The sequence below is a fragment of the Globicephala melas genome, chromosome 10, assembly GCF_963455315.2.
Source record: "Globicephala melas chromosome 10, mGloMel1.2, whole genome shotgun sequence".
Classification (NCBI taxonomy): domain Eukaryota; kingdom Metazoa; phylum Chordata; class Mammalia; order Artiodactyla; family Delphinidae; genus Globicephala; species Globicephala melas.
Genome location: NC_083323.1, coordinates 38123557 through 38138345, shown reverse-complemented (window position 1 = coordinate 38138345; position 14789 = coordinate 38123557). Strand labels below are relative to the sequence as shown.

The window sequence follows — 14789 nt, the reverse complement described above, 5'->3', positions numbered from 1 at the left end:
AATCATTTGCCTTTTTTTGTTGTGGATACATTTCTATAAATCTCTTTGGATTTTAGAAAATTCAAACTAAGCTTCAAATTTTTGCCTATTGAATGGGGCTCCTGGACTCATGAGAAAAAGAGTCACTGACATGGCTATACAACATTCTATAGAGTGAGTGTGATATTTTTACTTGAATTTACTTAAAAGTTGAATTTTGCATGCCTTTATTTCCTCTCCAATACACAAATCTGCTGCATTAGAACCAGACTCAGTGGCCTTACCTGAGCTTTGGACAACTGCAGCCAATGGCATCATCAAAATCTCAGAAACTCATCTTTGTGGGCTTCCCAAACCTAGGATACACTAGGGGTTTATTCTAGTCTTGGAACCAACCCTCTCTCATGCCCCATGATCCTACTAACCCAGGTCTAATGAGTATTTTAATATTTAGATGCATAGATGCCTTCCAGAAAGCCTTATTTTCCTTCTCATACCTTGGAATTGAATTCCATATCTGAAGTCCAAGAAACATAACCTGCTTCCTGAACTTTCTCCCTTATGGAGCTCTCTCCTTCAGAGATAGTTCTGGACTGCTGCAGAAGGACTGGTCTATGATGTGGGAAGGGGAAAATATTAGCAGAGTGTGCAGGAGAAAGATCTTCAGTCAAGGAAGGTTTTTCTAACTACAAGCATGTATTATTAAAACCTATTCATTCATTTTTGTCATTAGATAATACTTACCGTGTACAAGGCAATGAGCTAAATTCTATGAGAAGAACAAAGATGGAGTGTTTTCCTTACGTCTGATGTCAGGCAATAAATATGTCTTTGGTCTTGTCATTTTTCCAGTTGTTTGAATTTGGCAAGTCACTTGGCTCCTCTTAGCCTCAATTCCTTCATTTATAAAATGGAGGTGATACCCACTCAACAGGATTGTTGCAAGGATAAAATAAAATTATGGACAAAAATTTATTTTGCAAAAAATAAAATTCCAAACAAGTGTATGCTATTATCATGATACATAGATCAATGAACACCCACTAAACATAAAGAAAGGAAGAAGATTTAGAATTTTCCTTGGCCTCCTGCACCTCTTGCTTTTTTAAATGTTTGGAAGATAAACTAACATTTTGATATTCAACCTGAGTATGAAATGCTTTGATCAGCAAGCAGTTACAATGCTTTTTATTCCCCATAGCCCTGTCTTTTCCACAGCATTATAATCAAAGAAAGGTCAAACTCTAAAGGTTTACTATCATAAATCATTATTTTTCAAGCTGTCCATTTTTGTACACAATCTAAATTTCATTTTTCCCCAGAAATCCAGGCAGCAGTGCCTTACAGGAGGATGTGTGAATGGAGATATGAACCTTGTGCCACTCCCTGTTTTAAAACGTGTAGTGACCCTGCAGCTCTAGCATGTAAATTTCTTCCACCGTAAGTCATGTTTAACCATTCATGAACAGATTCTAGCATTAGTAGATTCTGCTGTCAGTGATTTTTTTTTCTTAGATTAAAAAAATTCTTAACAATAATTTGTTCTAGATACTCATTCACGAATTTATTTTGTTTTATTCAAGCAGTAGTTATTGAGGGTCTGCTGTATGCCAGCAGTTCTTCTAGCTGTTAGGGATACAGTATTGAACAAAGTATTTACCTGTCCGCAGCTTAAACATTTTGTTGCATTGAGGCAGAGAATAAAAAATAAAAATGTAAATATATAATGCAATATATTGTAGGATAGACTTATGTATTCTGGAGAAAAATAAAGGAAGGTAAGGGAGCATAAGGCAGGTGTGTGTGTGTTTGCTCATTAATGTAGGGTGGTCAGGGAAGAATAGGCTGACAAGGTGACATCTAGTAAGAGATGTGAAGGAAGTGAGGGAACTAGCCATGTGGATATCTGGGGAAAGAGCCTCTCAATCTGAGAAACATGTAAAGGTCCTGAGATGGGAATGTGTTTGGTGTGCTTGAGGATGAGCAAGGAGGCCAGTTAATTGGAGCAAAGTGAACAAAATTGAGAGGTAGGAGAAGAGAGCAGAGAATCGTAGTGGTGGGTGAATCATACAGGGCCTTGTAGCCTGTTGTGAGGACTCTTTTTTTTTTTTTGCGGTACGCGGGCCTCTCACTGTTGTGGCCTCTCTCGTCACGGAGCACAGGCTCCGGACGCGCAGGCTCAGCGGCCATGGCTCACGGGCCCAGCCGCTCAGCGGCATGTAGGATCTTCCCAGACCAGGGCATGAACTCGTGTCCCCTGAATCGGCAGACAGACTCTCACCACTGCACCACCAGGGAAGCCCTGAGGACTCTTTTTCTCTGAGTAACGTCCTGGTGTATTTTGGGCAGAGGAGTGACAGGATCTTTTAAAATGTTTACACTGGCTATTACACTGACTTTTGGTGAGGGGAAGAACCAGGGCAGAACAGGGCAGTAATACAGACATGAAGGGGATTTGACTAGGTTGGTAGCCCTGGAGGTTATGTGGGAAGTGAACAGATTCTGGATATATTTTGAACTTAGGGCCATAAGGGATGCTGATAGAGTCAAGGTCAGTTATGAGAGAAAGAGGAGTTAAGGACTCCAGTTCAGGTCTCAGCATTTTGTATGTTTCAGAATCATATGAAATCGCCATTTTTGTGGTCAAAACTGGTCAAATATCAACTTGAATGATTTCAATTTAACGGAAGGGCTGAGTTGCCATTTACTAAGATAAGGAAGATGTTAGGAGGAGCAGTTTGGAGGAAAAGCCAGGAATTTGGTTCTGAGGATTTTAAATTTCAAACTGAAAATTGTTTGTTGGATTTGGTGATCTGGAGAATAGGAAGAGGCAAAATGGAGATAAGCAATGTAACAGCTTTTTTTTTTTTTTTTTTAAGGAATTTTGTCGTAAAGGAGAACAGAGAAATGCAACAGTAGTAGGAGGGAATATTTTTAAAAGAATCATTTTCTATTAGTCATTTATGAGCTTCTGCTCTACAACAAACACTGGCACTAGAAAAGGTTCTGACATATGAGTAAATGAGTTGTAGCCCTTATTTCAAGGAGCTCACAGTCTTTAGGAAGAAGACAGGAACAATAGCAAATAATTGACAATACAGGGGAAAGAGGGCTAGAGGAATAACCACCACAACAACTAGCACATTGAAGTATTTACAGCATGACACATGCTGTGCTAAGTGCTGTACAATTGGTAATCTCATTATTCCCATTTTCAGAAGAGAAAACAAACCGAGGCACAGAGAAGTTAAGCAACTTGCCTCAGACCACACAGTTTGCAGGCAGCAGAGCCAGAGTTTGAACAACTACATCCTGTTGGGTAACAGGTGCTATGGGAACAGAGAGAAGGAAATGATATTTCTGTTTATTTTCTTAAAAATAAAAACAACCAGTTCTTTCTGAAAAGAAGTCTTCACCATTCACTTGGACCTCCCACATTCACAAACCTATTTCCTGTCTCTTCTGGGAGCCATCGGGAGGAGGGGAAATAACAGGGGCCCCATAGGAAGGAGAGCACGTGGGGGAGGAAGGAAGAAAAAGAGAGGGGCAAGGCCAGCCCTGGCACTGGGGAGGAAATGGAGCTATATTTTGAAGTGGCATTTGGCTAGTTTATTTCTTGTGGCATACCCAGTCTCCAGGGTGGTTGAACCCAGATCCTCAGTGCTTCCATTGTTTGGTCTGTAGCTCCCCCGAAGTTTCTTTTTTGGTATAGTTAGAACGCAGAGAAGAGACTCGGCATGAAACTTCCCCCCTGCCAAACTGTTTCTCATCTCTGTCTTCACCACTACTTCTTTCTACTTCTTCCGGTTCCCTGGGCTGAGGCACCTCATTATGGCTCCCCCTGGTACTTGCCGTCCTGAGGGGAGACTCAAGTACTGAGCTGGCGTGTCAACATAGCCCTGCACGCCTCCTTCAAGTCCCCAGCAGAACCACCCTGCTTGTTCTAGATGATTTCAGTTTCTGGCACATAGCAAGTGTTGAAAATAAAAATATCTAGTGGAAATGAGAACTTTTATGAGAAAAGATGCCAACTAGCATACCACAGAGCCCATATGTAAGCAGAGCTATCCCTATTACATAATATACCTATTATAAGAACTGTTCTACATCTGAGGCATATTTTTCAGTCAGAAGTTGACTAGATTACCAGTGGTATGACAAAATAAAGAGGACCCTGCTGTGTGCAACCATGGTGACATTTTAAAGGAACAAGTCACTGGGTTTTGGAAGATGATTTTAAAACAATAGCTGTGGTTTTGACTTGCATAAAGCAACTGCAGAATAATTGAGTTGCATAAAAAATGATGTTTATTTAATGTGAGGATAATCAACCGGCCCTAGTATTTTCAGTAATCTAGTAACTTTTTCTTTTTTGCTTGACAGAGTTCAGAGTAGGATAGGAATATCATATACTGGTTAAAATTTTATTATTTAAGTTCACTTTATGAAATAAATAATTGGTCTTATAAGCTGAGCTGTTAATGTTTTTTAAAAAAATTTGTGAAGGAAGTATCCAAGAGATGGCCAAAAGGTCTCTGTTAAAAAGAGAAATTAGCTTTTCTTGGTTTTGGATTTCCTTCCATGAAAGAGTGCCCTCTGGTGGCAACACGTGCCCCTAGTGTCAAGTGAATTGGAAAGGGGCTGTATTTTTGGTCCAAATCTTTTACTTTATAGATAAGGCAAATGGAAATGTTTTAAAATATTAAAAATAGTATCATAGCCTGCTGGTGTATTTGAGAGGCAGATAAGCAAGCCTTTTTTAAACTATATGTACAGTAATTCTCTCTAGTAGGTATGAATCTAATAATTGGTTGTACATGAAGGATATATTTCTTTTGCATCAGAATAAATTGGACTCTGAGCCCCAACTGAACAAGAAGGAAGACTTTTCCTCAGTCATTATCTTGGCTTCATTCCCTTAGAGGATAAGCATTCAGGATGGTCCTGCCTGTTTTTGGTCCCCGATTCCCAAGCCCATGCTTCTTGAAATGTGGGCCTCCTGATTTCATGTGCCACACATAAGACCAGATGTTTTGGGGCTTGAAATTCAGTCTCCTTAGGCTCATATACAATCACCTCCTCCCAGAGCACGGCCACTATTTTGGGCACAGGCCCTGAGGCTCTTGAGAACTGCAGCCTCTGCCATCCCCCTTCCCTGTTCTCAGAGAAGAGCAGCCATGTCCCACCTCCATCTCTGCCACCCAGAGATTTCTAACTACTTTTCAATGACTTCAGGGCTTAATAATAAGCAGGCAGAGCCCCTGAACATTCTCTTTTTGTTCTACCAACATCCTTATGGATATTCAAAGAGTGTGTCTCTCTGCTTATATGTTGGGGAGCATAGGAAAGTAACGATATGATGAACATAGAGTAAAATCACAATTATAGAACATGGCCTTAGTGTGTCCCAAACATAAGTGTATGTTTTGAAAATTCTGTGTTCAGATTCTGCCTCAATCATGAATACTTCTTTATCATCCACTAGCTTGTGATTTCGTACAATGAGGTATGATGGAATAACAGCAAGCAGAGCACTGCTTAGTGCTTGACAAGGAGAATAGAAGAATTTTAGGAAAACTGTATCTTAGTTTCCTCTATTAAATGTAATATATTTTTATATTAAAATTTTTTTCTTACTTTAATTTTTTTTTCATCTAAAGGGTTGAAGGATGCTTGCCCTACTGCCCTAAAACTATGATCCTTGATGAAGTCACTCTCAAATGTGTTTACCCAGAAGACTGTAAGTGTGAACCTTACTTCACTTATTCTGAAAAGTAAAATACTTGAATATTTTTTATGTGATGGCAAGTGACTATAAACAGAAGTTTTAGACAGACAATAAACCTTCATGAGATTCTTATTCATTGTCCTTTTCAAAGTTTTTGGATTCTGAATTACTTTCTAAACCATGTAAGTCTTTGTTCTCACATTCCTTCTGCAAGCTCTCTCCCAAAATATTTTCCTTAAAGCTAAACATCCTTATATGAACTATGTGGGCTTCACTTTAAGCAAAACAGATTAAAGAAGAGTATCTTTGCTTCTTTGTAGGCATACCTCTGATTCCCACAGAACCAGCATTAATTTCTCCAGGTAAGCCATCTCTACCCATGTTTACAGGTATCGTTACAACTTTAGACACTAAACTTAGCATCATGTAATTTAAATCTTGGCACTCCTAAACAGCTACTGGTGTTAGTACTATCCCATCCATGAGAGAACCCAACAGTCACTTTGGTCTCACTAAGTAGCTGTTCACTGGATCAACAAGCCACATTTTCAGAATGGCTTCTACATTTGGTCCACCTCTGTCCCATTTCAGTTAGTATAGATAATAAGAACTTCCCTCACGTTTTTTGCCTAGAATTTAGCTTTTGCTAAATCCTGATTAAATTTTCACAGTGACTAAGTTGACGCTGAAGAGACTTTAAGGCAAATGAAGTCATCCTTTAAGCACTTTTATTCTCATTCCTGTGTTCTCTCACAGCCTCTGGAGGAGGCATTCTGGGCTCAAACCCTCACTTAGCTCCCTCACTGTGAAGCTTGCCTCAGGAAAGGATTGAATAAATCCACTCACAGTGAGGCTTGACAAACCTAATGTATTATATCTCCTGGGGTTATAATTTAGAAAAATTCAGATATTTATTCTTTAAATATGTTTGACAAGCTTTCATTGAGTGTCAACACTGCCAGGTACTGTCCTGACACTGGGGGTGGGGAGGGGGGAGGAAGGGAGAAAGGTGAACAAGTCACAGCTCCAACCCTAAAACAGCGAATAGTCCATAGGCTGTTGTGATATTACGGTAGGAGTAAGTCCAAGCGGTAAGCAGGAGGGGTCTTATTCTGGACGTGTAGTCTCAGTTGGCTAACAGAAGGTCAGAGGTGGATAGCTAGAAGGAGGAAGTGTGTGCACGTGCAAAGGCCTGCAGCCGAGAGGGAACCCGTCACACAGAGGGGCTTCAAGCAGGTCATCGCACCTTGAGAGTGTGGTGTGGGGGAATTGTGCCAAGAGATGGTCTGGAAGAGATGTTTAGAGGCCAGATCACAAACGGCCCATGAGGAAAGTTGTTGGGTTTGTGTTTTTTTCTGAAGGCCATGGCGAATCACTGGAGGATTTTAATAAGTCCTGTGACATCTTCCAAATAATAGTCTCGCTACAATCATCGCTATTACTACTATTCTTTTTTTTTTAATTATGATATTTATTATTTTATTTTTATTTTTTTCACACACACACACTGTATTTTATTTTTACAAGAGATAAATAAACTGACACCAAGCATTGTAAATGCATGACCACAACAAAAGCAATAATGATTGCAATTACCAAACACGAAACACACTCATACTATGTCATAATATTGACATTCAGTCCAGTAATCCTCCACTGTAACAGCTCCTTTACTTTGCAGTGAAAATTGATTTGTATAGTTTTTGTCTCTGAGTCCTTGTGGGATTTTTTTTTTTTATTCAAACAGAAAGTCACAAAGATTATAATCATCCTCACCAGTTCACTCAGTCCCATGTAATTAATTTTTTTTTCATCTTGATCTTTTGTTAGCACTTTTATGAATTCATCAGTTTTCCATTAGAGTTCTGAAAATGCTTATTCATTCAGTTCATCAGTATAGTCAGTTACCAGAAACCTGTACTTGTCAGAGTCTTTTCCATGAATTCTTTGAAGATGAAACCCTTTTATAGGAACATTTTTGCAAAAGCATCAGAGTACACCCAGAACTGTCTGTAAATGACAAAAGACTTAAAAATTACCACGGTTAAAGATTTGATGAAAGTTCATAATAATGCAATTGACAAGGAAATTTAGTTATTTCTGAGATATACATTTTAAAGTAATAACTAGAATTATGACATAACATTATACCAGAACATATAAGGTTTTTAGAAATTTCATGTAATGTCTGAAACATTTATATTAACATATTTCCATACAAATAACCCAACGAAAGTTTAGTATTAGTTGTTTTTCTTTTTGTTTGTTTGTTTTTTTATACAGCAGGTTCTTATTAGTCATCAATCTTTTTTTTTTGTGGCACACGGGCCTCTCACTGTTGTGGCCTCCCCCGTTGTGGAGCACAGGCTCCGGACGCGCAGGCTCAGCAGCCATGGCTCACGGGCCCAGCCGCTCCGTGGCATGTGGGATCTTCCCGGACCGGGGCATGAACCCGTGTCCCCTGCATCGGCGGGCGGACTCTCAACCACTGCGCCACCAGGGAAGCCCTGCATGTGTCTTTTTGAATTATGGTTTTCGCTGGGTATATGCCCAGTAGTGGGATTGCTGGATCATATGGTAATTCTATTTTTAGTTTTTTCAGGAACCTCCATACTGTTCTCCATAGTGGCTGTATCAGTTTACATTCCCACCAACAGTGCAAGAGGGTTCCCTTTTCTCCACACCATCTCCAGCATTTGTTGTTTGTAGATTTTCTGATGATGCCCATTCTAACTGGTGTGAGGTGATACCTCATTGTAGTTTTGATTTGCATTTCTCTAATAATTAGTGATGTTGAGCAGCTTTTCATGTGCTTCTTGGCCATCTGTATGTCTTCTTTGGAGAAATGTCTATTTAGATCTTCTGCCCATTTTTTGATTGGGTTGTTTGTTTCTTTAATATTGAGCTGCATGAGCTGTTTATATATTTTGGAGATTACTTCTTTGTCCATTGATTCATTGCAAATATTTTCTCCCATTCTGAGGGTTGTCTTTTCATCTTGTTTATGGTTTCCTTTGCTGTGCCAAAGCTTTAAAGTTTCATTAGGTCCCATTTGTTTATTTTTATTTCCATTACTCTAGGAGGTGGGTCAAAAAAGATCTTGCTGTGATTTATTTCAGTGTTCTTCCTTTGTTTTCCTCTAAGTGTTTTATTGTGTCTGGTCTTACACTTAGGTCTCAAATCCATTTTGAGTTTATTTCTGTGTATGGTGTTAGGGAGTGTTCTAATTTCATTCCTTTTTTAAAAAAAAAATTTATTTATTTTATTTATTTTTGGCTGTGTTGGGTCTTCGTTGGTGTGTGCGGGCCTTCTCTAGTTGTGGAGAGTGTGGGCTACTCTTAGTTGCAGTGTGCATGCTTATTGTGGTGGCTTCTCTTGTTGTGGATCACGGGCTCCAGGCTCACGGGCTTCAGTAGTTGTGGCACATGGGCTCAGCAGTCGTGGCACACGGGCCCAGCTGCTCCATGGCATGTGGGATCTTCCTGGACCAGGGCTCAAACCTGTGTCTCCTGCACCAGCAGGCAGATTCTTAACCACTGCGCCACCAGGGAAGCCACTCTAATGTCATTCTTTTACATGTAGTTGTCCAGTGTTCCCAACACCACTTATTGAAGAGACTGTCTTTTCTCCATTGTATATCCTTGCCTCCTTTGTCATAGATTAGTTGACCATAGGTGCGTGGGTTTATCTCTGGGATTTCTATCTTGTTCCATTGTCTATGTTTCTGTTTTTGTGACAGTACCATATTGTCTTGATTACTGTAGCTTTGTAGTAGAGTTTGAAGTCAGGGAGTCTGATTCCGCCAGCTCTGTTTTTTTCCCTCAAGATTGCTTTGGCTATTTGGGGTCTTTTGTGTCTCCATACAAATTTTAAGCTGATTTGTTCTAGTTCTGTAAAAAATGCCATTGGTAATTTGATAGGGATTGCATTGAATCTGTAGATTGCTTTGGGTACTATAGTCATTTTCACAATATTGATTCTTCCAATCCAAGAACATAGTATATCTCTCCATCTGTTGGTATCATCTTTAATATCTTTCATCAGTGTCTTATAGTTTTCTGCATACAGGTCTTTTGTCTCCCTAGGTAGGTTTATTCCTAGGTATTTTATTCTTTTTGTTGCAGTGGTAAATGGGAGTGTTTCCATAATTTCTCTTTCAGATTTTTCATCATTAGTGTATAGGAATGCAAGAGATTTCTGTGCATTAATTTTGTATCCTGCAACTTTACCAAATTCATTGATTAGCTCTAGTAGTTTTCTGGTGGCATTTTTAGGATTCTCTATGTATAGTATCATGTCATCTGCAAACAGTGACAGTTTTACTTCTTCTTTTCCAATTTGTATTCCTTTTATTTCTTTTTGTCTCTGATTGCCATGGCTAGGACTTCCAAAACTATGTTGAATAATAGTGGTGAGAGTGGACATCCTTGTCTCGTTCCTGATCTTAGAGGAAATGCTTTCAGGTTTTCACCATTGAGAATGATGTTTGCTGTGGGTTTGTCGTAAATGGCCTTTATTATGTTGAGGTAGGTTCCCTCTATGCCCACTTTCTGGAGAGTTTTTATCATAAATGGGTATTGAATTTTGTCAAAAGCTTTTTCTGCATCTACTGAGATGATCATATGTTTTTTTTTTTTGCGGTACACGGGCCTCTCACTGTTGTGGCCTCTCCCGTTGTGGAGCACAGGCTTCGGACGCACAGGCTCAGCGGCCATGGCTCACGGGCCTAGCCGCTCCGCAGCATGTGGAATCTTCCCAGATTGGGGCACGAAACCATGTCCCCTGCAACGGCAGTGGACTCTCAACCACTGCGCCACCAGGGAAGCCCGATCATATGGTTTTTATTCTTCAATTTGTTAAAATAGTGCATCGCATTGATTGATTTGTGTATATTGAAGAATCCTTGCATCCCTGGGATAAATCCCACTTGATCGTGGTGTATGATCCTTTTAATGTGCTGTTGGATTCTGTTTGCTAGTATTTTGTTGAGGATTTTTGCATCTATATTCATCAGTGATATTGGTCTGTAATTTTCTTTTTTTGTAGTATCTTTGTCTGGTTTTGGTATCAGGGTGATGGTGGCCTCATAGAATGAGTTTGGGGGTGTTCCTTCCTCTGCAATTTTTTGGAAGAGTTTGAGAAGGATGGGTGTTAGCTCTTCTCTAAATGTTTGATAGAATTCACCTGTGAAGCCATCTGGTCCTGGACTTTTGTTTGTTGGAAGATTTTTAATCACAGTTTCAATTTCATTACTTGTGATTGGGCTGTTCATAGTTTCTATTTCTTCGTGATTCAGTCTGGGAAGGTTATACCTTTCTAAGAATTTGTCCATTTCTTCCAGGTTGTCCATTTTATTGGCATAGAGTTGCTTGTAGTAGTCTCTTAGGATGCTTTGTATTTCTGCGGTGTCTGTTTTAACTTCTCCTTTTTCGTTTCTAATTTTATTGATTTGAGTCCTCTCCCTGTTTTTCTTGATGAGTCTGGCTAATGGTTTATCAATTTTGTTTACCTTCTCAAAGAACCAGCTTTTAGTTTTATTGATCTTTGCTCTTGTTTTCTTTGTTTTATTTCATTTATTTCTGCTCTGATCTTTATGATTTCTTTCCTTCTGCTAACTTTGGGTTTTTTTGTTCTTCTTTCTCTAGTTCCTTTAGGTGTAAGGTTAGATTGTTTACTTGAGATTTTTCTTGTTTCTTGAGGTAGGCTTTTATAGCTATAAACTTCCCTCTTAGAACTGCTTTTGTTGCATCCCATAGGTTTTGGATCGTCGTGTTTTCATTGTCATTTGTCTCTAGGTATTTTTTGATTTCCTCTTTGATTTCTTCAATGATCTCTTGGTTATTTAGTAACGTATTGTTTAGCCTCCACGTGTTTTTGTTTTTTACGGTTTTTTCCCTGTAATTCATTTCTAATCTCATAGCGTTGTGGTCAGAAAAGATGCTTGATATGATTTCAATTTTCTTAAATTTACTGAGGCTTGATTTGTGACCCAAGATGTGATCTGTCCTGGAGGATGTTCCATGCACACTTGAGAAGAAAGTGTAATCTGCTGTTTTTGGATGGAATGTCCTATAAATATGAATTAAATCTATCTGACCTATTGTGTCATTTAAAGCTTGTGTTTCTTTGTTAATTTTCTTTCTGGATGATCTGTCCATTGGTGTAAGTGAGGTGTTAAAGTCCCCCACTAGTATTGTGTTACTGTCGATTTCCTCTTTTATAGCTGTTAGCAGTTGCCTTATGTATTGAGGTGCTCCTATGTTGGGTGCATATATATTTATAATTGTTATATCTTCTCCTTGGATTGATCCCTTGATCATTTTGTAGTGTCCTTCCTTATCTCTTGTAACATTCTTTATTTTAAAGTCTATTTTATCTGATATGAGTATAACTACTCCAGCTTTCTTTTGATTTCCATTTGCATGGCATTTCTTTTTCCATCCCCTCACTTTCAGTCTGTATGTGTCCCTAGGTCTGAAGTGGGTCTCTTGTAGACAGCATATATATATGGATCTTGTTTTTGTATCCATTCAGCAAGACTGTGTCTTTTAGTTGGAGCATTTAATCCATTCACATTTAAGGTAATTATCAATATGTATGTTCCTAATCCCATTTTCTTAATTTTGGGGGGTTTGTTTTTGTACGTCCTTTTCTTCTCTTGTGTTTCCCACTTAGAGAAATTCCTTTAGCATTTGTTGTAGAGCTGGTTTGGTGGTGCTGAATTCTCTTAGCTTTTGCTTGTCTGTAAAGCTTTTGATTTCTCCATCGAATCTGAATGAGATCCTTTCCGGGTAGAGTATATCATGCCACTGTATATCATGCCAGGCTGCAGGATTGTAATTCTTGTTTCTGCTATCTGCCCTCTTGTGGATGAGGCTATCTAAGAGGCTTGATGGGAGGGACTGGTGGTGGGTAGAGCTGACTGTTGCTGTGGTGGGCAGAGCTCAGTAAAACTTTAATCCGCTTGTCTGCTGATGGGTGGGGCTGGGTTCCCTCCCTGTTGGTTGTTTGGCCTGAGGCAACCCAACACTGGAACCTACCTGGGCTCTTTGTTGGGGCTAATGGGGGACTCTGAGAGGGCTCACGCCAAGGAGTACTTCCCAGAACTTCTGCTGCCAGTGTCCTTGTCCCCACATTGAACCAGAGCCACCCCCCGCCTCTGCAGGAGACCTTCCAACACTAGGAGGTAGGTGTGGTTCAGTCACCCCAGGGTCCCAGCTCCTTCCCCTGGGTCCCGATGTGCACACTACTTTGTGTGTGCCCTCCAGGAGTGGAGTCTCTGTTTTTCCCAGTCCTGTCGAAGTCCTGCAATCAATTCCCACTAGGCTTCAAAGTCTGATTCTCTAGGAATTCCTCCTCCCGTTGCTGGACCCCCAGATTGGGAAGCCTGACATGGGGCTCAGAACCTTCACTCCAGTGGGTGGACTTCTGTGGTATAAGTGTTCTCCAGTCTGTGAGTCACCCACCCACCAGTTATGGGATTTGATTTTACTGTGATTGCACCCCTCCTACTGTCTCATTGTGGCTTCTCCTTTGTCTTTGGATGTGGGGTATCTTTTTTGGTGAGTTCCAGTGTCTTCCTATCGATGATTGTCCGGCAGTTAGTTGTGATTCTGGTGTTCTCGCAAGAGGGAGTGAGAGCACGTACTTCTACTCTGCCGTCTGGTTCCTCCCCAACTCATTACTCCTATTCTTAATAGCTACCATTTACTGAGTACTTACTATGTGTCAGGCATTGGAGTACGAACTTTGCATGTATTTAATCTTTATGAGAAAGCTAAGAGAGAGGTCTTATTATTAGCACTGTAGAGATGAGGAATTACTCTACTGCTGTAAAATTTTAGACATCAGTGAATTTAGTATAGTTTAAAGCATATTTTGAGAGGGGCTGGTAGTACTTTCCCTGTGTTGTATAATCTACGGAGTGAATAAGTTTAGAATAACACTGCATGTACTAAACCTGGGACATACACTGTTAATTCCTCTAAGTACTGCTGTCTATTTTGCATTCTGTAATATCCCCCCAAATCAATAGTCATTGTATATTTTAAACATCTAAAACAATTTAAAGTACCGTGGTCACTATATTGGGGAGATAGATTTTACTCCATGACCCTCAGAAGTAAGAAAACTACCCTGTAAAATTATTTTTATTTGTAGATGATATGATCCTGTATACAGATTATTCTAAAGTATCCACTAAAACCTGTTAGCACTAATTAATGGGCAAATAGTAATACATCAACAAGCTTACAGAAGAAAAAGACCAGTGACTAAAATCATTGTGTTTCTATGTACTAGCAATGAACAATCTAAAAATGAAATGAAGAAAGCAATTCTATTTACAGTAGCATAAAATATGTAGGAATACATTTGGCAAAAGAAGTATATGACTTGTACAATGAAAACTACAAAATGTTATTGAAGGAATTAGGAAGATCAAAATAAATGGAAAGCCATCTCATGTTCCTGGGAGACTTAATATTGCTAAAATGACAATGCTCCCAAATTTTATTTACAGATTTAATGCAATACCTATCAAAATCCCAGTTACTTCTTTGCAGAAATTGACAAAGTGACCCTACATTCATATGGAAATGGAGGGAACCTAGAATAGCCAAAATAATCTTGAAAAAGGACAAAGTTGTAGGACTCATACTTTGCAATTTAAAACTTACTATAAAGCTATGGTTATTACGACAAGCTTGATTATTATAATTCTACCCCAAGACAGTGCTTATAACCCATTGATGATTTTAGAAAACAATGGACTAATTTATTGCTGAGACCACTCAGACCCCCAGTTATCAGAATTTTTCATGACTCTGTGCTTGCTCTGGGCTGGAACTTTGTCTCCTATTACTTTGCTCAAACATTTATGATGATGGAAATGAAGATATTTAAGTCTGTAAAAATTTCATATTCTCTAGAAGATACAACATCTAATATACCATGAACACTGTTTATAGGACCAAGCAATGGGAATTTTTATTCTACTTCATTTATTTTGTAAGTTAGAAGCCATAAAATAAGTACAAAATTAAGGTTATTTATGGAATTTATTTAACAAAAAAATAAAAGT

The 14789-nt window shown here is 39.1% G+C and overlaps 1 protein-coding gene across 1 annotated transcript in view; it reads left to right on the top strand.

Moving 5' to 3' along the window:
* OTOGL (otogelin like) overlaps positions 1-14789 on the top strand; it is a 149371-nt gene that overhangs the window by 92582 nt on the left and 42000 nt on the right. The window contains 4 exon segments of the mRNA XM_060306649.1: positions 1302-1419; positions 5640-5719; positions 6028-6096; positions 6962-6967. Coding sequence (XP_060162632.1) covers positions 1302-1419; positions 5640-5719; positions 6028-6096; positions 6962-6967 — 273 coding nt within the window.